Genomic DNA, 22,487 nt, shown 5'->3' with positions numbered 1-22,487 from the left:
ACTAGGCGCGTTAAAATCCTTCTTTTCTAAAGAAAAACAAAGCATCATAAAAATAATTTGGGATCGATATAGTATAAATAGGTTTACAGAGTGATTTTATGACTGTGAAAATTAATTGAGCATTTTTTACAGATAATTACGGACAAGTTTTTTAGTGGCCGAGAACTGGGCCAAGGTTGCCGAGAACTGGGCCCACAAATGGAGCTTTTATTTTTATTATTGCTCGGGCAAATTAATTTTTGACCGGTCGATAGCTTTACACCAAAAAGCTGAATAATGTAGCTAGCTCTGGGAGAAATTTCAAGTTCCTGCAGTTCTTCTGAGGTAAGAAATACAAGTTTACGTCAAAAGTGGCCGAGAACTGGGCCAAGGTGGCCGAGAACTGGGCCCACAAATGGAGCTTTTATTTTTATTATTGCTCGGGCAAATTAATTTTTGACCGGTCGATAGCTTTACAACAAAAAGCTGAATAATGTAGCTAGCTCTGGGAGAAATTTCAAGTTCCTGCGGTTCTTCTGAGGTAAGAAATACAAGTTTACGTCAAAAGTGGCCGAGAACTGGGCCAAGGTGGCCGAGAACTGGGCCCACAAATGGAGCTTTTATTTTTATTATTGCTCGGGCAAATTAATTTTTGACCGGTCGATAGCTTTACACCAAAAAGCTGAATAATGTAGCTAGCTCTGGGAGAAATTTTAAGTTCCTGCGATTCTTCTGAGGTAAGAAATACAAGTTTACGTCAAAAGTGGCCGAGAACTGGGCCCCATACTGTACTTTGCCCCGTAAGCTTTTTTCTCTGTCCTTCCGCCGAAGCAAAAAAACACAACCTGATTACACATTAACCCAAAAGTCGACCAAGTGTGCCTGCAACGATTTCCTGTCAAAACTAAAATGAAAACCATTGCGGTATGCGTCACCCGTAGCGGTTTTGTAGCAACCCCGAGCTATCCCCGTCTTTTTGGCCGCGCCAGGAGACTACGCTCTAGGACGACCAAAGGGTAAACCTTAAATCGGCCACGCCCGATTAATTATTGTAATAAATTAAAAATTAATTTAATTATTTGTCAGCCTGATTATTTTCCCGCCAAAAGCCCACTTCAACGCGGTTTGCCCCTGCCATATTTGGGCATCGCCGTCATTTAATTGGTTTGATCCGAATAGTTTTTTAATTCTTCTGCCTTGAAATTCGGAACTTTTCAAGAGCGACAAACAGCACGAAAAGGCATTATTTATTGTACTTTAGACTGGCAAGAGAGTAGCAAGGTTAAAACGAGAAGAATACTAAAGGAAGAGCGAGAAAGAGAGGAAATATTCCGTGTTTTTGCTGCTGTTTCTGGTCAAAACGTTTGGAAACGTTCTCGCGAGTGGGAAGGTATGAAAACGTCTCTGAAACTTGAAGTTTAAACTTTAAAGACTACATTACAATTTTGCCAAAAGCTTTTATTGCATTCCCTTTAATAACCCGATATTTTCTAAAAGGATAACAGGGTATTTCAACTCGACATTTCTGTTTTGGTTATCTGTAGTTTGAGTAAAGATGTTTAGAGTTTACGGAAAACCGAAGAACCGAGATTCAATTGCGGACGGCAAAGTTTTTGGACTATAAACGGGGGTTTTATTTAGCTTCCACTTATTTTCTAAAGTTATAAATGTGGGTTATGTCATGAATAATTTTCAGTCTCTAACGCTGGATAATTTTTTAGGCTGGTTGTGCGTTAAAAGTCGCGGATTCATTCATGAAAAGGTTGTTTGCTTGCACAACTTGTGTCGCTAGCGAGCGTGTGCCCGCTCGAGATAAAGAATTTGTGCTCAGTACGATATCGACTTTATTCGTCCTGATTAGCCTAAATTAAATGATACCGAAGTTTTCCTCTCCGTGGTTTGTTAAAATAAGCTTTAAAAAAGAAGTCATTTCAAGTCTGAAAGCTTTTTTTTATTCTTTATTTTTTGGCTCAAATAATGAGAAGAAATTTCAGGATAGAGAGACATCAAGGTCCATGCAATCTGAACCAAACCACAAGACCCATTCATTATTAAGCTCTTTTATTTGACAAATCCATGTTTATTGTAGGAAGTTTAGAAAAAGTACAGTAAAAGAAGTGATCAAAGTCACTTTCAAAATAAAAGAGAATTACTTTGCATCCAAAAAGACATCTTTAAGCGGAGCTGAAATAAAAGAAAAAATATTTGTTACCGATTGAGTTAATACATGTAATACATGTGACATATGCTTACATTCTACCAGTGAAAAAATTCGATACAATAAGCAATGCAATGCAAAGGTGTAAAATTCCAATGAAAAACTGAAAGGTCTACCATGGAAACAGTGCTCATGTTTTCTTTGTAAAGCACAAAACTGGGTAAAACTTGTAGTCGCCAGGCCACCCTACACCGTCCGCACTCGCCAACAGTCTTCTGTTTTGGCGTGTCATTCTTTTGTGTTTTTCTGTTCTGTCGGCCGGCAGTGAAGGAGATTGTGTGCTTGGTCGGCTCACAAGAATACTAACTAGTGCAAAAGTTTTTTTGTGCTTCGTTGAGAGTGGGCACTGGCAAAAATAATTTTTCGGTAGAGGGGGAGACTGATGGGAATATGCTTTTCTTTTTTGTTTTTGACATGTACTTTCCTATCTTTTTCCGGGTATGAGCTACAGCGCTAACATCATACTGGGCAGATTTTCCTACGGAAGGTGGTCGTGTTAGTTCCTTGTCTACTGGCCATTTTGGTACATGTTATATTATTTGCATATTGTAATTTTCTGTTGGCGTGTAATTTTTCTTTAGTTGGGTTGAGTTTCAGTCGGATAATTCTCTTGATTTTTGGATTCGTGCATTCGTCTTGTAGTTTCTTTTCTTTTCTCTCTTCTTCTGTCGGTCGCTGTTAGTATTTTATGCTCATTTCTGTTTGAATTTTATTTTCAACTGTTCTCTCGTTTACGGTTGTGGATTGATTGGTGATGGTGATTTGGATGCGTGTGATAAGCATTTGCGACAACAACTAGTACCTTTTCTTTCTTCAGTTTTTCATTACAGTTTCGCACGTTTAGGGTGCTCTTCATTTGTCAGAACTGGCCGGCCGGGCCGGTAGTCTTGAATGTGAAAAGGGCCTTTCTCCACGAGAGTTTCCCACAAATCCACCATAACAATGTATAATATTTATGTATTGACTGATGTACTTATGTATTGATAAGATAAATCTGTCCAACAACGAATTCTGTTCTCGAATATACCTGTCTGGCCGGTCAGTTCTGACAAATGGAAAGTGCCCTGATGTTGCATTACATTTATGGTGTCACAAAACTGTACATACCTTTCGTTAGGAGAACTTGCAGTAAAATCATACATAGGGTTTTCATATTCCCTAAGGGCATCTGGCTCTAAAGTCATCACAGGTTCACTTGGTGCGCTCGGCTCGGCGTAAAAATCTGTAACCTGACGCTTGGAGTTGTACAGCGGATTCACTGCGCTCTCACTGCCCCTTCGTGTAAAATAGAAATGGACGATTGTTACATGTACCTAAACGCAAATCCCATTGCTTCGTATTTTGACAGCAAGAGAGTATACTTACGTATCATACAGCGGGTTTTCTGTTGACTCACATGTGAACTTCACGCCACTGTGAAAATAGCAAGACAAACATACATATAACTTTATTTCAACTCGGATTTTAAAGAAGCAACAGATATGCTCTTCAAAAACAAACAAAAAACCGAAAGTACTAATTAAATTAAAAAGGACAAGCTTTAATGTTTTTTCCCAAATTTCTTAAGCAAGACACAGTTCTAAGTTCATCAGTAAAATTGTTCCAATATTAAGCAACAGTAAACCTGATGGAAGATTTCCAAGCTGGAATAAATTTCAAAAACGTTAACATTTAAATTGTACAGCAATGGGGGACGCCCCTGGCTAGCCCTGTATGGAGATTTTCATCAATTAAATCAGAGGACCTAGCGTCTTAACTAAGAGGAACTTTACACTTTTACCTTTCATACAGTGGGTTGTCAACAGATTCCATTCCGTTCGGATTGCTGTTTAGGAAGGAATAAATTCAATATAACCTTAATTATTAAAAACCGACAAAACCTAAAGCAATTGAACCCTATAAACTGACTGCATCATTGATCTAGTTTCATCATCTCTTACCTTTTCCTTTTCGGATCATAATAATTAAGTACCTGATCAGGCTAGAGGATAGGTTAAGACCAGTCGATAAACTGTCCCTCCCTCCGCCCTATACAGGAGAGACTACACTAAGGATAGGCTTTGATAGAACACCAAATTCTCCTAAAACGATTACAGCAAATGTATGAAAATGTTTAACTAGAATCTTCATGTTCATCTTAGACTGAATGGGCCGTCATTGTACCTCTCATAGTAGACAAACTGCTCCTGGTCCTGCTTTTCTTTTCGCTTTTGATTTCTGAAATGACAGGACACGAAAATGATTGTTGGTTAGTTTTAAATTAAATTAAGACAAACGCCAAGATTACAGCACCTGAGATTAAAATAGAAGGGCGACAGTAGGACAGCCTAAGAAGCGGGGAATGTGTAAAACAAAAACAATGCAATTGTTCAACCGACAACGACTGTTTCTGCGCGTATCACATAACTTAGTAATGGCCCAGCTTATCAGGTCTCTCGTGCTCGTGGTTGGCGCCTGCCGGTTCTGGGGCCATGGGTTCGATTCCCGTTTTTCCTTGTCTCTTGTGTCATTGTTAAACAATCATCTCATTAAATTCTGTACTTTTAGCGCTACTTTTGAAGTTTGGAGGATAATAATAATAAAAAAATAAATATATGTTTATAGTGGTCATGCGCTTAGCTTCATATCTCAACAGATAGCTAGTACAGGCATGCCACTGAAACAGAGGAAACAAATATTTTTAAATGAACGTAACAAGGTTAAAAATCCCAACTGGCAGGAGACAGACCAGTTGGCTATATACAAAGCGTGGTCGAGGATTTGAACTCGGGACAACCGATGAAACAAATCCAGCTAGTGGCAAGGGCAGGTCTTGAACCGGGGACCTCCAGATTACAACACCAGCGCCCTTAACCACTCGGCCACGCTTGCCTCCCTTAAATGGGAGGGAGCATAGTGTAAATGGCGCTTTCGGAATAGGAGTGTTAATTAGAATAGAGGCCTTTATTGGAGTAGAGGCGCAGTTTAGGATAGGAAAAGGGGCTTAATCGAATCATTACAGAATACACTGGACTTCTCACCTCTTGCGATAAAGAAATAACATCACAAGACAAATTGCAAGAAGCAGTAGACACAGCATCGGAACCAGTATCAAGGTTACATTAGATGATCCACTTTCATCCATTTTACGGTACCCCACTGAGGACTCATTTCCTAATGGGGCTAATGTAGAGGGTCTATATTCTGTTGGTCTGGTGTGTGTTGGTTCATCAGTGGCCCAAGTTTCTGGAGCAATTGAGGAACCTGTTAAGGAAAAAGGACGTAGTTAGTCCTGCGTCAATCGGAATCTTCAGTAGGCACTACATTCCACTCACATGCCTATCTTCACACAAGAAGCTTTTCGCTACGTTCGTTGCTTTTGGTTTTAAACCGAACGGGCTTGCTAGCCTACGTAGCGGCTGCCTTTATAAATCCAGGATCAAAAGTCAGTCTTGGTGGCGCGCGCGGATGAATTACGGTCGTTATCCTTGTGCGGGCCATCTTCAACTCGCGGTCTTGGCCAAGTTTTTCTTTTGTGCTTTTCATGTAGCGGGAGGAGACCGGTTCAGTGGCCTTATGGCTACCGCGTTGGTCCCGATCTCAGTCCGATAAGCGCTGCTCACCCTGTGTTGTGTTCTTCGGAAGACACTTTCTCTTGTTTTCCCTCTCTTCCAGGGTCGGGTAAAGGGTAACAGTCAATATCACGACACGCTGACAGACGTTGAGGACCTGCGGCGGACTAGCATCCCATCCAGGGATGTGGGATTCTGTCGTCCCATGTCACTAAATCAGAGCGACGACTTGATACTGTGCCACTCATGAGGTTGAAGTACCTTTTGCGCCGGTTCTCACCTTGTTGAATTGCTTTGGCGGTTTAGAATCGACAAGTCAGTGGATTAGGCATACAATTTAACGACTAGAAATCTGCAAAAAGACGCGCAAAGTGTCCTAGGTAATGATTACCCTCTAAACTATGCATGCATGCAGAAAACCTTACCTGCTTCAACAGTTGGTGTCTTTTCCTTTGTAACAACACTTGTTTGACTGGTATGTGTCTTGGCGGGTCCATCGGTTGCTTCAGTTGCTGTTGTGACACCGTTTCCTTCTGTTTTTGTGTTGGGTATAGAAACCGTGGTTCCCTCTACCTTCTCCGTTGTAAACTTTGCTATTGTGCTTTCAGTACTTTTTGTATTTTCTGCCGTGCTGGTTGGAGCGGTTGTTACTTGGGTTGTCTGTGCATTATCTGTAGTACTTTTAACTGGTGCGGTGGCCTGGGTAGTCTGCGCCTCGCTCGTAGTACTTTTCATTTTAGTGGCTGCTTGGGTAGTCTGTGCTTTGTTCGTGGTACTTTTGATCGTAGTTTCAGCTTGGGTAGTCTGTGCTGTGTTCGTAGTACTTTCGCTTGTAGTGGCGGCTTGGGTAGTCTGTGCTGTGTTCGTAGTACTTTCGCTTGTAGTGGCGGCTTGGGTAGTCTCAGCAGTCACAGATGTCGAGCTTTTACTGGTTGCAGCTGTTTGAACTGGTTTAGCTGTTGTTTCGCTTCCTGTTGTAGTTGGTGCCGTTGTTGTTTTAATCGTTGTTTGCACAGGAGGTGTGGTTGCTTTAGTTGTACGAAGCGCTGTGGTTGTTTTAACGGTTGTTGGGGGCTCTAAAGAGGAAACAAATATCCATTTGTATTGATGACAAGCGTGAGACAATTATTTAAAAAATGATATATATTTTATCGTAGGGTCTGACGAATCCGTTTAAGTACGATTCAGTGGTGCACTTCAGTAGCACTTATACTTAATCAACAGAATCTAGCCCAGTGACTTGGACGTTGTCATCTTATAAGGATGGCATGCCTTACCCTTCGCTGGACATTTCTACAAGTTTGAGTTTTAAACAAATTTCTGTCAAAATCTAAGAACGAACTTTTTTTGTCTGAAAAGAGACAAAATTCACCTATTTTGGGCGTTTCTGTCACATACAAAATCGGATCTTAATGCGAACGCAGTAATGCAAGGAAATCTCAGAAGAATCTCAATCATTCCTTTACGGTAACAAGAAACAACAAAACAGCAACAACAACATCAAAAACAAAACACTTTTTAACAATGATCATAACACATTTAAAAGATTCGAAATCCTGATTAAACAGTTTGGACATAACTAATTGTTCTTTAAGTAAGAGCAGAGCTTTCTTGGCTCTTCAGTCATACTCACGCGTTGGTCTCTGTGCTGTATAGGAGGCCAGAAACCCAGCAAAGTTGCTTTTGCTATCTGTCTTGAAAATGACGAATAACTCGTTGGATGAGGAGCGAACCCCAGAGGGTGGGGGAGTTATGTCGCCTGAATACACACCCAGGGAGGGTGAGTTCTCGTTTTGCCCGTCGTACAGTTGAACATTATCGGTGTTTGTTCCTTTCTGGAGTGAGAACTTGGGAAACGTTAACACAACCTAAGGATCAATGAGTTCATAAAAAATTAAACTTTGTTACGTAATTAAACAGAGGGGTATTTCTTTTTAAGAACTTTTAAGGGAGGCGAGAGCACCTCGTTCCCGGGTCTCTCTCTCACCGCCCCTCTCGCTCTTGGGGGCGGTGGGGGCCCTGGGCGGGTGAGGCGAGAGATGGTCTCGTTGGAGAGGGGGCGTATTTCGAACCACATATCAGTTAGAGTAAATAAAAGAAACAAAGTTGAGTTTTTGTTGCTTTATAATGCTGATTTGTGACATAATTTCTACAAAATCTTGACAATAAAAAGCGCTAACTTTTGGTTTGAAAAAATATACCGCAAAAAATTTAGATGTTTGTAAGGGGCAGTTTTGGCGGGAATTGACATTTCCTGCGCAGTACATTTGATCGTAGGCTCGATTATCAGCCGCTGTTCGTGAAATTAGCCTGCGCTTGTCCTTCTCGAGTAGGAACAAAGACCGGACTTGAGAGAGCGGCGAAAATCAAGCCTTGTTTGACCACTGCGAGGACTCTAGGTACCAGAGACCATACAGTATAGTTTAAGTGTAGTTGATTCTCGAGTTAACTAACTTCATATTTACCTGCAATCCTTCTGGAACTTTTATTTTCCAGGAACAATACTGACCAGCCGGGTAGGAGTTTGGATAGTTGGGAGACTGAAACGAGCCACTGGATTTAGTCAAAGTGTAGTTGCAACCTGAGATGAAAAAAATAATAACAACAACCAGGAGGTAATTATTTGTTAAAATAATCCAATTTATAATTCAATACATGGCGTAAATTGTGTATTTAATGTAGCAGAGAGGCGCTAGTAAAAATAGCTACTTCGCGCTAGTAAAAATAGCTACCTCTTCGAAGATTAGCCTTGGGAATAAACAAGAAATCTGATATATTATGTCAAAGTGAAATGGTTGGTACATATATTTTTTTGCACCGATACTTTATATGGACTACACATTGAATAACGTTCATTTTTTGTTTTTCTTATTAAATGCAATGCATAAAATCTTCGACGGAGAAACACCGTATCCGATGCACACCCCTCCCCCCACCTCATTCCAGGTATCCGACGGTTCGGACGTCGAACTCGATTACGCAGGGGGGTGATTACGGTCATTTTCGTGACAAAGTACGGTATTCTGTGACAAAATACGCCGTTCTGTAACGGAATGTTGCAATTGGCTACTTACTAGTGTAGTAACAGTAGTGAATGGTGTGATCGTTGAGCCCTGCACCGTATGGATATGCCCCGCCGTACCCGTCTTCGTCCTCTTCAGTATCGAAACGAATCCATTCAGAACTCGCTTGCGCCCACTTTACTTGCTGGCAGGCGGCTGATTCGTAAGCCACTAAGAAGAAAGGTTTGGTTGTTGGCAAATCAATGGGTTCTGCTTTATTACCGTCTGTTCTGCAGCAGTAATAAAGTTTAGTGTTCTTGTCATAGACGCCGTCCGGGAGAACGCCTCCTTTATTGTTCTTGTTAAACCAGTCTGCGTCGTCCCATGTTATGTATCCTGGTTTGAGTCCCTTGGGACAAGAGCCTTTCTTGTAAATACAGTATTTGCCTCAAAAAGGAAAAAAAAGAAAAGTTTAAATGAAAACAAAAGAAATTAAAATTGAACTCACAGTATTTGGCGTAGTTTAATAGTTAGGAGGAAATTTTTTGGAAAGTGATCGCTTCTTTTCAGGCCCTGGAATGAAACTTTCAAGCGAATGTACTGTGGGGCCCTACCTTACAGCCCGTCGTCATAACAGCCACCGTTTTGTGGCTTATTGCAAAACAATTACCTATATTTTGTTTCTTACTCATTTAATGGACCTGTTTTTGGTGTTCTGCTGCTAGATTAACGCCGGCTGGATTGTCCAGTTTCCGCTCTACCTAGGAATTATGCACGTCTAAAACCACACAGATTTATTTGCATATCCATTTCCCTTTAAGATTAATGCTTCAAAAGCTGAAAAACAGTAGACTACGAGCAGTCCCTTTTTTAGTCCGTCGAGCGTGAAGCTGAAAAATGACCGCAAGTGTAACTGAGTGGCCGTGGAATATCTAAAAGCAAGACGCATTTTACCACTCGCGCTCTTTTTTGCTTCATGCTCGACGATAAAAGGCAAAGCCTGCTGTCGAAATAAGTGGCTCAACAGGCCGGAGCTTATCCCGGTTTCTGTAGCATTAAGTGGCTAGGAGTATTTCTACTCCCCTCTGGATGGGATGCTAGTCCATCGCAGGGTTACCCCCCCAGCAGTAAATTCGCCGTTTCCCATCTATACAGCTGGTTGGAGAGAGGCACTATGAGAGTTAAGTGTCCTGCCTGAGAACACAACGCGGTGCCCCGGCCAGGGCTCGAACCCGTACTGCTCGATCCGGAGTTCGGAGCACTAACCATTAGGCCACCGCTTCTCCCATATCACGCTCGACGGACTTACAGAAAAAAGCGACAACTGGCAGTCAATAAAACCAGTGTCGGCACGAACCCGAAAAACCTGATGCTCTCGCAGACTACAATACTTACCTTTTGGCCAAACAGATCTTGATGAGTCCCCGGATGTTTCTGTCTTTATACAAAACGATCTCTTTAGATTGTTTTTGTCCACAGTTGCATCAACATGGAAATTACTTGAATGCGCGTTGCTCGGTAAAAAGTCCTCAGTGTCTTGGTATCGCCACCCCGTGCGCCACGTGAATCCATCAGATGATGGGCAGCCAGACTGCGCGCGTGGTACCCCGTATGTTCCAGCAGGCCATTTGGTCGTAGCTTAAAATGATTAAAATATGAAATGTTATAAACTTATTCTTATAAGTTAGAGTGCGTGCTTATTGACGGACCATGTGGTCAGCGGATCAATTAACCCAAGCTCATTATTATCATCAAATAAATGAAAGTGTAAGTTTGAATAAAATCATGAAAAAACTTTATTTGCTTCGATTTCCTCTGTTTCTATCTTCCTTCCGCTTTTAGTTCAACGTTAACGAAAGCGCGCGCGTCTTTTTCTCTTTGTAATCAATGAGTTGATTTGCACAATTTCTTAGTTTTCAAAAAGCGCTTTCAAAGGGTAAACACACTAATGCAATAGTAAACAAAGTAAGATCAGGTCATGTCTGGTGACTTATTAAACAGATAGTGACTTAACATTTGATCTCGGAGCGATCCTTGAACTGAAGATACACAAGGAACACAGTAATTTAAAATTCTTTCAAAAAAGGCGCAATAATTCTGCCCTTTAAGAGTTTTAGCGCCTGCAGGTTGCGAAAGAGCGATAGTAGATAAGACGGTCTCCATAACAACCAACAAACTAAGTAACAACGATTAATGATTGACAACTAAAGAGCATAGTGGCGTGATCCGATCTTGGAATCTGGGTTATGAACTCACATGGACGCTTATCTTCTTTGAGCGATGAAAATTGTGCGGTTTTACCGCTTTGAATCAAGGGTTTTCGATATATGGACAGTGCTAACTGCTAATGTAAAAGCGCTCTCTGCCTGTTACTTAATTTGTCTTTTAGATTTGATTTAAAATACCGGTTCCTACAAGTGAATGAAATGTAACCGGCGATGTACGCTCTTTACTCTCGGTGACCCACAGGTTATATTATGCAAGTGTCTGTTGTCATTACTAAACGGATCAAAGTGATTACGATAGCTTCGAGATAGCTCTTCATCTCTAGAAAGAAAATGTACATACTCTTCTTATTTCTAGAAAATCAAATTAAAGTTTGTGTACAAAAGTCAAGTCAAAACACACAAACCCCATTTTCCATTTTTTGTACATTAAATTTTCCACGAAATCTGGGTCACGGAGTTAGTTAGACACACATTTTGGCCCTTCTTGAATCAACAACTTGAAGAACGGGAGGTTTCTTATCTATAAAACCTGTGGAAACGGACAAGGGCTCTAAATATTTTGGTATCGGCGGTGCAATGCGCGCAACAAATTTGAAAGATTACAGTGATCACACGGATAACTACAGTCACTGAAACATTTACCTACCTAAAACGGCACTCTCAAATGCGGCAAGAAGAAAAAGAGAGAAGCAGAGAAGCGAAACAGCTCTCATTTCCAGGCAGAGAAGTCGAATCCGGTTATGTATCTTGTAATCGACAAATCCTTGAAGCTTTACACGCACAGCTAGCTCCGAGCTCTGCACGTGCCTACGTTGACAAGTAAAAAGAAATATTAATTTTTATGCATGGTTATTTATTAAGACCATTGCTCTGTCAATGGAGGATTCATTGGACCGTAACTGACGGAAAGGACTCGTAATAGACCAGATGCGCCAGGATCAAATGGCGCAAGAAGAAAACATACTATTCCACAGTTCAGTCTCCCTTCGTAGCATGCTAAATAAGATTGTTTGGCTCTGCAAAAAAATCTCAACAAAAGAAATTCTGGCGGTATTCTGTAATCGATAATCTGGCGTTCTTTTGCCTTTGGTAACTATATTGCGTTACAATAATAAAGTCTAAATCCTACCCCCGGGGGGGCTCCCCCCAATTATTTTCAGGTTTTTTTTTTTTTTTTTTTCCCCCTTTTATTTTTTGGGAAAAAAAAAAAATTTGGCAGAGCCCAAAAATTGCGTTGTACGAAAAAAATTGATCAAGAAATGAAGAAAAATGTTGTCGCAGTAAGTTGCGCGATCATTCCTTTCTGAAGCCGCAGTCCCAAAACAGAACTTCTTTTTTACGAAATTACAAGCCTTCTCTCAACTCTCGAGAGGAATGCAGCGAATTCGCGGATCTTTTGTTCTGATTTTTTTACTGTTTCGTGCATACCGCTTCCCTTTTAGGGTAGGGACGTAGGGTAAATGTTTTTGCTATACGTTGCTTTTCCTGCGTTTTTTTTTAATCCAGGTGATGGTTCTAGAGAGAAACTATGATTATAAGATAAAAATGCATACGGAAAATTAAAGGTACAATCAAGGTGAACAGAAATTATAACATTGTTTGTAAATTTTACAGTTTACATCTTTATTGTTTGATTACGAGTAAATACAAGTAAAACTTCCATTCGTAAGTCATGTTGATCTCTAGCCGAAGGCAATTGTTTTACTGTAACCTTTTTTAATGTTCTTCCAACACAACAAGTGCATCCATTGACCAATGAGCCACTGAAATGTTGGTCTGTGTAGCAAGTGTAAAAAGGGAGAGAGATGTGTAGCTCGGGTGCAAACTGATTTTTCTTCTGCCCCAGCCATGCAATCTATACAAATGGCTCACTGCTCTTATTTAATATTACATGTGGTGTTTATCGAATCCTCAGTTATCGTATAAAAAACTTAATGGAATCAAGGAAAGAAAGTGTTCTGTTTTTAACAAAAGTTCCGGGAACGTATCTATAGTATCTAGTTTTTCACTGTTTTCTAAAAAGAACCTATGTTCTCCGAGTATTCCCTCGAGAGAACGCGAGCGCGCGAAATATCACTTTTTTTTTTTTTTTCTTCCCGCCCCCCCCCTTTTTTTTATAATAATATTTTTTCTCTTATAAATTTCGGTGTAGGGTGGAGATCGCAATAAAGAAAAATTTTTTTTTTTTTAAAAAGTTTTTTTTAAATTTTAAAAAAAAAAAAATATTCAATTGGGGAAAGTTATTTTAGCCAACCGGCCCACGGCCCCGCGGCAAAAACAGGCGAAAATCCGCGCGATTTCGCAGGATAATTGTTAAGTATTGCAGGAGACAGCTAGCACGCAACGCGCGAGGGCGAAGTGAATTTCTTGAGCGCACGCCCACTCAAGAAAAATGAGGGACTATAATTAAAACTAAGGAACTACTCGAAGTCTAAGAACTAAACATAAAACTGAACACCATCTGGTTTTGAAAAGAACATAAACTTCCTAGTATACAGAGTAATTAATAATGTATGCAACTCTGAATAACAACTACATTGTTCTTTCTTTTCAGCAATGGCTGGTTTGGCTAGCAGTTGACTGAGTTCGCATTCTGTTTATTATACTACTCTTGAATGAAGACCCTCGGCGGTCACGCCCTCCAGCTGTCCGTCTTCTCCACGTGACAACCATGGTCACGCAAATCGCCAGCACTACAATCGGGATAACTATCCACGGGACAATTGACGCCACGTTGAGTTCTGCAAAGGTAAACAAACTGGTATTAGTTTGGCATGTAGTCAAGTGAGAGGTGGTAAACGTCGTGTCACAATATTGGATATTTCTCTTTATTGTAATTCTTGCGTTTTGATTGGTTAATAGGCAATGGTATATGAGCTCATATGCCATGGACGATAAATATGGTTTATAAGCAATGGTATATGAGCTCACATACTATGGTGCGCGCGTCAACGAGAATAGCTGGGGAACTCAAATATTGTAATTCTTTTAAAGCAATTATTCCACTGGATATGATATAGTTATAGCCAGCTGCGCGCCTCATTGGCTATCTACCATCTCATATCCAACGCTAGCCTGCGATCGATGCGAGCAGGCTCTCTATTTGGGGGCAACGTGAATATTGAACTCTTCGAGCGCCGAAGCTAATCCAACGCACGCTCATGAAATAATTGCTAATTATTAAGCCTGTCACGTGACACTGGTCAGCCGAGTTCACGTGACCAATCAGAACTCTAGTTATCATCACTTGGGAAAAGGCGCTGCGATTCTGCTAGGCATCTTCTGTTCAATATGTTCTCAACAGAATTGGAAACAATATTTTCACTTGAATTTGTTGCATTTTTTCGACTAAAAGCTAGCCTGGCAAAAAAAAAAACAGCATGTAATAACCTTCGTTGGGTACTTTTGTTAACGTAGTTACCAATATCTACGAACCTTTCTTTGTCATTGAAAACGTCGCACGAAAACCGCGGTTATTTTGCGCTACCTTTGATATCATCTTTATTTTTAGGTCGGATTCAGATGTCAAAAGACCTGAAGGTTTCTTTGAGCCACAATAACGATCCTTGCCGACTTGAAGTTCACTGTTTCCAGCGCAGTCCATTTCAAAATCTTTTACGTCCATCTCTACTATGTAACCATCCGGGACAACTATGTTCCATGTACAGGTGATGATGGGATACGAATTGGGATAGCCCGGACTCACTAAGGAACCCGTATTGCCTTGCACTTTGATGGGTTCTTCTGGGCTGATATCAGTTCGACATCGGCTTGTATAATCTAAGAGAATCGAAATAAGTGTAATTAATTTTTATACAACATGCAATGAATAATCCTGTTGAATCTGTTTCAGGAGACTCAGGAGTGTTCCGCATCTCTGAGGTCTTACTAATGAAACTAAGGTCAGTATAATCCATGTAGAATTAATATTTTTACCATTTGTTGCCTGATGACTTTGAACATTTTGAAATTGCTAATGTTGAAATGTTTGCTACGTTTCTTTGATTTAAGGTATATTCTTACGATAGGGAACTTTCTTGTGGTATAACTATTAAATATATAATCGTTTTATTACCTTGTAACAATTACTATTATGTGGACTTAGTGTATTTATATTGTTTTATTAGAACTACCAAAAAATATTCAAAATTATAACATTATTTTTCCTCTTGCCCATGTATACTCTCCCTACATTGCATTTCACCATAAATTAGAGTATGAAAATAATTATTTAAATTAACGTTTTTAAGCAATCCTTGTTCCTCATCAGTAATATTGAATTTGATTTCAGGAATATTTGAATTTCGCGCACACACACATGCACAAAATACACATTCCTACTTCTAACTTTATGTTGCGTTCGCTACCTTAGCTGTACTACATTCATACATGTACACTTACTTTATCATCCAAGATACAAAAATCAACAATAATTAAATTAACGATTTAAAGCAATCCGTATTACTTTTCAGGAATATTGAATTTGATCGAAACACGTACGCTCGCGCGAACATACACGCACACCCACACAAAATACACATTCTTACCTCAAATTTATTTTATGGTTTCTACTTACTACATACATACATGTGCACATAGTTAGTCAAGATAGAAAAATAAGCAATAATAATTAATTTAATGAACGATTTTAAAGTTATCTATTACTTTTTAAGAAGTCAAAACAAAACACGCAAGCACGCACGCGTTCGCACGCACACGTTCTTCTCACTTTATATTACGTTTCGATTTTGTCGGTACATGCACACGTAGTTTATCATGCACCATACAAAGCTGTGGGATCAGGAGGCGTGGTTTATGCATGTTTAGATTCTGTTTTTTATTATATTTCTACAATATTTATAATGATACATATTCTTTACCTTGTGGAGTTACCTCGAAGGTTGCATAAAATCCGTTATTCGTGCTGGAATCCGCTTGTTTATAACCGTTGTAATCTCTGTTACTGGTATAATTAGAAGTAAAAAACACTTGAAGTTCATTTCTTGTTGAATAAATCAATGGTGGTTGTACTCCTTTACAGAATTTGCCCCAAAACCAGGTAACACTGTAAAAGTCGGTGGTGAAATAATCATCCACTCGTACCCACTCCCCTTCATTCACGTTGTCCTTACAATCTCCTTCAATGTTTAACGTAGTAAAATGAAGCTTTACTTGGTGACCATCAGGCGCCTTCAGTCGCCAATAACACGCACTGACCGGAGGGTACTGGAGCGGGTAGTCTGGTGACGACAATCGCCCTGTTGAATTATGGGTCAGATTAAGTTGAACGATTCCGTTGCCAGCAGTGCATATACCTAAAACATAAATTTAATATGTCAATCACCTGTTCTATCCACACTATGTGGGGATGGGGTGGGGTTGGGGTTTATTTAATATCATTAATCAATTAGCACACATGAAAACAGAAGAACAACAATCTTGTGAGTTTAGTTTGGTAGATAGGGCGGTATTAGTTCGTCAAACCTAACTTCACTTACAATCAATGAAAAAATAACTTTAATCGAAAGATTTAACCAGGAAGTATATATATAACTTGTATTAAATATTCCAAGAGAAGCGAAAGGTACTGTCCAACGGCCTTCGAAGTTGCCTCTAAATAGACCTATCACGAAAATGTAATTTCTTTAACATTAGATCAAAGGCATTTTGCTCAAAACTTTGTGCAATCAGCGCAATTAAAGAGAGAATTGTCTCAACCAAAGAACCAAGCTTACCTCCAGATATTGACTCAAACCTGGCGGAGAATCCCTGAAAAACTCTCTCTTCGTCCGATACAAATGTAACCTCAATCTTAGGCCCAACTGAGTATATTGATGAAGGAGCCACATTGCCACAAAATGTCCCATAACCAGGGTCATTTTCGTTGTAGCTATCTCGCACCTTCACGTGGTCCACTTTATCGCAGTCCTCCGCTTCGTGTTCCCCAAGGTGAAAGGCGCGGAAGCTAAGCTTTATGCGGTGACCGCTGGGCACTGTGATTGTCCAGCGACATTTCATGTTGACATGGTAAGGCGTTGGAAATAATGGACTGTAAATCGTGCCACTGGAGCCACTCAACACGATGTTGTTGTTTGCTTCAGGGTCATGATATGGATTGCATGTTTCTTTAAATACAAAGACGATAAAAGTGTAGTTAAATATTAAAGATGAATTCCAGTCCGTACTGCGCAATCTCGGCTGCAATGTTTATGTGAGCCCACCACGAAGGGAATGTTTACAAGCAAAACTAAAAATTCCGCGACAAACTTACCTTTTTCTTCATTATTAACGCCAGATATCCTTGCAGAACAAATAATAACGAGTAGAAGAACCTTGACGCTATTTCAAACCGACGTTTCAGCTCATCGGAAATTCTTGAACGAAACGAACTGTAATGGCGGACTCAAAAAACGTCATGTATGCTGTCACCGAAGTGTAACGTTTCAACGAATTCAAAACAAAAACGTAAACAAACCCCGAGTGTGCGCAGTACGGACTGGAAGTCAGCTTTAAGGTGTCTCCCTACAGTTTTTTCTAGACCATACCTACAATTTCCAATTGGCCTTTTAGTGGCCTTTCCTTACTCGAATCGATTTGAAAATTACACCAGCTATAAGTTTAAGATTTATTTTGATTTTGCATACTTTTTACGGTAATCGATATTTTCATGGCATCGATAAACAGAAGACCGCCAAATCAGTAAAACCTAGCCTAATCGCAAGCTATAGAAACACGAAATATACTGTTTCGCATAGCTTTGACTAGTGCCGGGGAGTTGTAGTTTGTTGTCTGAATATATTTAATTCCGTGCTCTAACGTATCTAACGTTTAAGATTTGTAGACCAAAAAAATGAGGAGACCGTTGATTAGTGTGACTTTATTACAACCACCGAGCGGAAACTATAATACAGAGTTCAGATCTCTTCACTGATATAGCACTTATACTTAAACCAAAAGCACTAAATAAAAACAAAAAAACAAGAAGGAATGACTCATTCCCTCATTCGCGCCAAAAAGGGCGAGTGCCTCGAGATCGTCCGCCAGAATCTAGAAGACACTTCGTTCTTTTAGATTTTTGACCGATTCGTAATGCGCTGTGCTCTTGTTTTTTAGATACCAAGGCTCTTGTTTATCAATATAGAAAACCCAGCCTCGCTCCCAGGGCTTTTCCCTTGGTAATTTGGAAAAGCCCTGGGAACCTCCACACCGTAGCTGATTTATAGTTTTACCTGCTGGTGCTAGTAATAGAGAGGCATGAAATCCCGGATGTACTTGTGTGGATCCTTTTGATACGCTGTATATCACTGTAACAAAGCTGAATGTGGAGACCACGTCATCAGGTTGTTCACCACAATATCGACCTAGCACCGTGTTAAAAACTCCTTGTATTTCGGCTACTTCCACAGCAGCTTGAGAACAGTTTGAAGTGTTCTTCACATCAAAGGAATTGAAGTGAACTTTAATGCGATATCCTCTAGGAACGTTAACTCTCCATAAACAAAATACTGACTCGTTTGATGGAAATGTCGTCGGACTTGAAATGTTTTTTGATGGACTGATGTTTGACAACCACACTGATCTATTGGTCATGGCCGGGGTGCAATCTTCACAAAAAACAATAACACCAACAACGAAATAAGCAAGCAACCAAATAAAACAAAACCAAATATATCACTGACACTTAATGAAAAGCTCCGTTGTCACTTTGAATAACGACTCTGTGCAAAAATAGAACTTTTTCAAGACGGGGACATGTTCTGCTAACAGCCGCGGCGAGACAGTTTGCACCAACCTGGGTGTAACAGTTCCGTATGCGCACGTCACGCATGCGTGAAAAGAAGGGGAGTGTTTAAAGTTATTATTTCCCTATTTTCTAAAAAAACTCCTCTGTTTCCATGTTAACTACTGCTTATCGTGATAGTGTTAGTGTTTACGTCTAAATTTAGAAGTTAGCACAATACACTAGTTCTTGTGATTCCTGGCTACAAGAAAAATCTCCGAAAAGCAAGAAGACCTCCGCCCGAGTCTAACGTAAGACTCGCGAGGGAGATACTTGTCGCTTCCAGTTTGTACCTGACATAAATGTTACATTTTGTGCACATAACTAAGTATTGCATGGCTAAACCGTGACTTACCTAAAAAACCACCACAAGTCGGCTTCCACTGCAGGAAAACTGCGAATCAATATCAGGCAACAAATCAGAATTTATAATTACGGAAACTGAGAAATTCAACCGTCGCTTCATGATATGTCTATTGACTACCACGATTTTGCCGCGTGTAACCAGCTCCTAGTTCAATTGACGGAACACTGTCCCGGTGTCGAACTCAGTTCAAGCTTATTCTTCTTTAATTTTTGCGTCGATAATTTCTTTCACTATGGAATACGCAGCAGTCATTCGCGCTGTCACGCAAGGATACGCTAAGAGAAGCGTTGCCTGACAACAAGTCCGAGCAGTCGAACAGCTGAAAAGGTTCTTCAAGTTTTGTATGGAAAGTGAATATTATAAATTAGCCATGAAGGCTGATTATGATTAAAATATATTGCAATTTTTTACCAACTCCTACATTTTAATCTCTGGGAAAAGCCAAAACTCACCAAAAAATTAAAATTAAAACATGAATAGAAAATAGGGACCACAATGATATAGATTGAGCCTATCTTGTGTAAAAAGGGAAGAGATGTTGGACAAAAAAGTATGCAAATAATTTTTGAATTTATTTATCTGAAACTAAAATCTTGTTATAATTTTATAGTATCAAGGAATCACACTTTTAGTGCAATGGCCATGACTGATATTGGACTTTTCATAGCAGCTGCTACAATGATGCAGCCTTTTAAAAGCATTTTCCCGTCAAATACAAACACTATTATCTTTTGAAAGAGCTGGTACAAAGTGTTTTGAAAGTGTCTACGAAGTGAATTTGCACTCTAAAGAAATACAACCAAAAAAGCGCAGGAAAAGAAAAACACTGGAGCAGTGTCATCAAAGAAAACGTCACAGAAAAGATATTTACATCTTTTATCACCAAAAGAACGGTTTCCTTTAAAGTAGTGGATTTATGTCGTTTATTGTTGCTCCAGGGGAGGGCAGCTGGTCAAGGAAGATAAATGTCTCAAAAGCCCGCACAATAATTCAACAACATATTCAAAATTAATACAATTTATATTTTTATCCCCAAAATGCAGTGTGCTTTGCTGCAAGGCGACAGGTCTATAAAAAAGAAACATATCCCGTAGATATATATGAAAAAAATAATTAAATACCGTATTTTCTCGATTAAACGCCGGGTCTCCAAGATGAATTTGAAAAAAAAAACCATAAACAATTATTAAAAGTTTCACATGCTTTAAAAATAATGTCTAAATATATTGCTGTCAAAAATAATGAATAAAAATCATTTCTGAGAAACATAGGGCTTGAACAAACTCCTGGAATCAAATAAACGCCGGCTCTATCAGGCCAAGTTTGAAATAAACGCCGGGGGCGTTTAAACGAGAAAATACGGTATGTTAAAAACAAAGTGTATGCGCAAAAGGGAAGCTTTTAAAAACAATAAAATTAGCTTGTACATGTAGTAGGTCACGAAAACGCTTGCAATATCTGCATATTTATTTATGATTGAATTCTGTTTAACTGTTTGCAACTAAATATAAGTGAATAATATTCTTTTGGTAATTTTAATGAGTAAGTTGAACTGGCCCACGGACCAAACAAAGTAAAGGGCACCTCGAATATCATAGCTGGATTCACGAAATCTTTCGGGAGGCAATGATAAAATCTTTTGTCTAAAATGCCTAGCAGCCATTTAGAGTTACGAAATCTCATAAAAATGTGCCTTGAAAATGCCGCTTAATTTTAGGAATACAGTAAAATGAATTGCTGTAGTAACTGGAGTCTATTATCAGCGTGGCTCCAGAACGTGAGCAATCAATGAGCGGCCAATTGAACATCAATGACTGTAGCGTGTAAAATACGTTATTTATATAACAATGTTTTGCAGTTCTTGGATTGTCTGTGTAATTCAAAGTAGGCCATGGTTACAATCTAATCATTTTACAAGACAAAAAGCTCAGCAAGCAATGATGTCATGTTGTATTTGCGCGCTTTATTTTGTGCATATATATTATAATTAAGCATGGCATGCTTTCTCATTCGTCCGTCACCTTTAAAGGGAGTTCGACAACACACTTACAACGAATTACTTCATGTTAAGCTTGTTGTGTCCTCGAATATTCTAAATCTTGCAACCGTTCTGTTGAACAAAGTTGCCAGTATCGCTTGCTTTAGATTTAAATAACTCTGAAGTTATATTTGCATTAACTCCGAAAGTAAAATTCCTTCATTTCTGAAGTGTGCCCATAGTGTCTTACTCACCTGTGAAAGCCACGAATGCGAGTGTTGTCCGAATCATCTTGGCCTATATTCAGCCAGGATATTCAGTCACTGCCAAGCGACAACTGCGAGTAGTGTTCATTTGCAAGAGGCCAATTAATAATTAACATCATTTGTGACAGATGTAACGTCATCCTTAGTGAAGTGCAATTTAAAATTATCTACGGAATATCATATATCAGTCAAGAAAGTTGTGCTTTACAAGGGTCTCCTGTGTCAGAATATGTTGCATTTTATTTCCTGCTTTTAAAATAATCACTACCATCGATATTGGGTATCAAAGGAAACCCTTAGAGGCTTTTTATGTTAATAAATAACCGTTTTAAATTTAAATAAAAAAATTCTTGTTCATAATCTTGCTTAATTTCCGTTTCCGCTTATACCCCAGTCTCCTCAAATCAAATCCAAATCAGTCAGCAGAAATGGAGCGGGAGTCCAAATTTAGGAAACTCCAAATCTACTATCTGATGGACCTAAGGTCCAAGCTTAACTTCGAAATCCTCTGGGACACTGGCTTTGATTGAGGTAGCCTGTGGAAAGGCTCTCCGGTCACGTCGGGGATGGGGCGAAAATAAAGCGGGAAGGGGAAGAAGAGTGAGGGGGAGGGGGAAAGGCGGGGGCTGGGGAGAGGTAGACTTTCAATAAAGTCCCTTGTCTTTATTATGACACGCTGGGACGAAGGACGACCTCTCGCGACTTGCGTCGTTCGTTTTCACTAGGATGCTTCGCGGCCTAAAACTCGCTTCGCTCGCTTAATTCTCGCGAGGTCGACTTGTGGGAAGTCTAGGGGAGAGGAAGAGTTCCGTTCTTCCCCAGGTCCTTCTTGGCCCACTTCACTCGCCTATCTTTTTCACCCTGCCCTACTTGGAAGCCTGTTCGTCACAGGTTACGATTGAGGCTAACTTCGCGCAGGACTATGTAGCTGGTAACGATTAACTAGACGAATGGTAAAGCCCAGAGAAAAATGGGAGAGAGAAGTTTTCTCTCTCACAGCTTGGCCGCTCGCGCATAACGCTAACGAAAACGCCACCGAAAACAACAGAAAAATAATAAAAAGAATTATTAGAAATTAATATTAAAAAATAAAAAAGGCGCAAGCACAAGATAATCAC

At 39.8% G+C, this 22,487-nt stretch overlaps 2 protein-coding genes and 1 long non-coding RNA gene across 3 annotated transcripts; 1 reads left to right on the top strand and 2 right to left on the bottom strand.

Moving 5' to 3' along the window:
• Positions 1-1,165: 1,165 nt before the first annotated feature.
• LOC144637436 (uncharacterized) lies at positions 1,166-13,672 on the top strand. Its single transcript, XR_013567718.1, has 3 exons — positions 1,166-1,369; positions 8,245-8,363; positions 13,533-13,672. It is a non-coding gene; the product is annotated as an uncharacterized LOC144637436 (long non-coding RNA).
• Positions 2,066-12,086, bottom strand: LOC144637407 (uncharacterized). Its single transcript, XM_078496472.1, has 12 exons — positions 11,625-12,086; positions 10,146-10,388; positions 8,823-9,197; positions 8,214-8,329; positions 7,382-7,616; positions 6,174-6,824; positions 5,218-5,440; positions 4,361-4,414; positions 3,978-4,022; positions 3,563-3,610; positions 3,305-3,472; positions 2,066-2,163 (listed from the first exon to the last, which is right to left on the bottom strand). The coding sequence occupies exons 1-12, from the start codon at positions 11,689-11,691 to the stop codon at positions 2,154-2,156; spliced, it is 2,235 nt and encodes a 744-aa protein (XP_078352598.1). The 5' UTR covers positions 11,692-12,086; the 3' UTR covers positions 2,066-2,153.
• On the bottom strand, positions 13,302-21,826 carry LOC144637413 (dorsal-ventral patterning tolloid-like protein 1). The gene is made up of 7 exons (XM_078496476.1): positions 21,358-21,826; positions 19,114-19,152; positions 18,208-18,582; positions 16,714-17,103; positions 15,859-16,293; positions 14,414-14,758; positions 13,302-13,719 (listed from the first exon to the last, which is right to left on the bottom strand). The coding sequence occupies exons 1-7, from the start codon at positions 21,392-21,394 to the stop codon at positions 13,529-13,531; spliced, it is 1,812 nt and encodes a 603-aa protein (XP_078352602.1). The 5' UTR covers positions 21,395-21,826; the 3' UTR covers positions 13,302-13,528.
• Positions 21,827-22,487: the final 661 nt, after the last annotated feature.

This window comes from Oculina patagonica, chromosome 14 (genome assembly GCF_052425735.1).
Source record: "Oculina patagonica isolate OP01 chromosome 14, crgOcupat, whole genome shotgun sequence".
Classification (NCBI taxonomy): domain Eukaryota; kingdom Metazoa; phylum Cnidaria; class Anthozoa; order Scleractinia; family Oculinidae; genus Oculina; species Oculina patagonica.
This window is presented reverse-complemented; position numbering and strand designations above follow the sequence as displayed.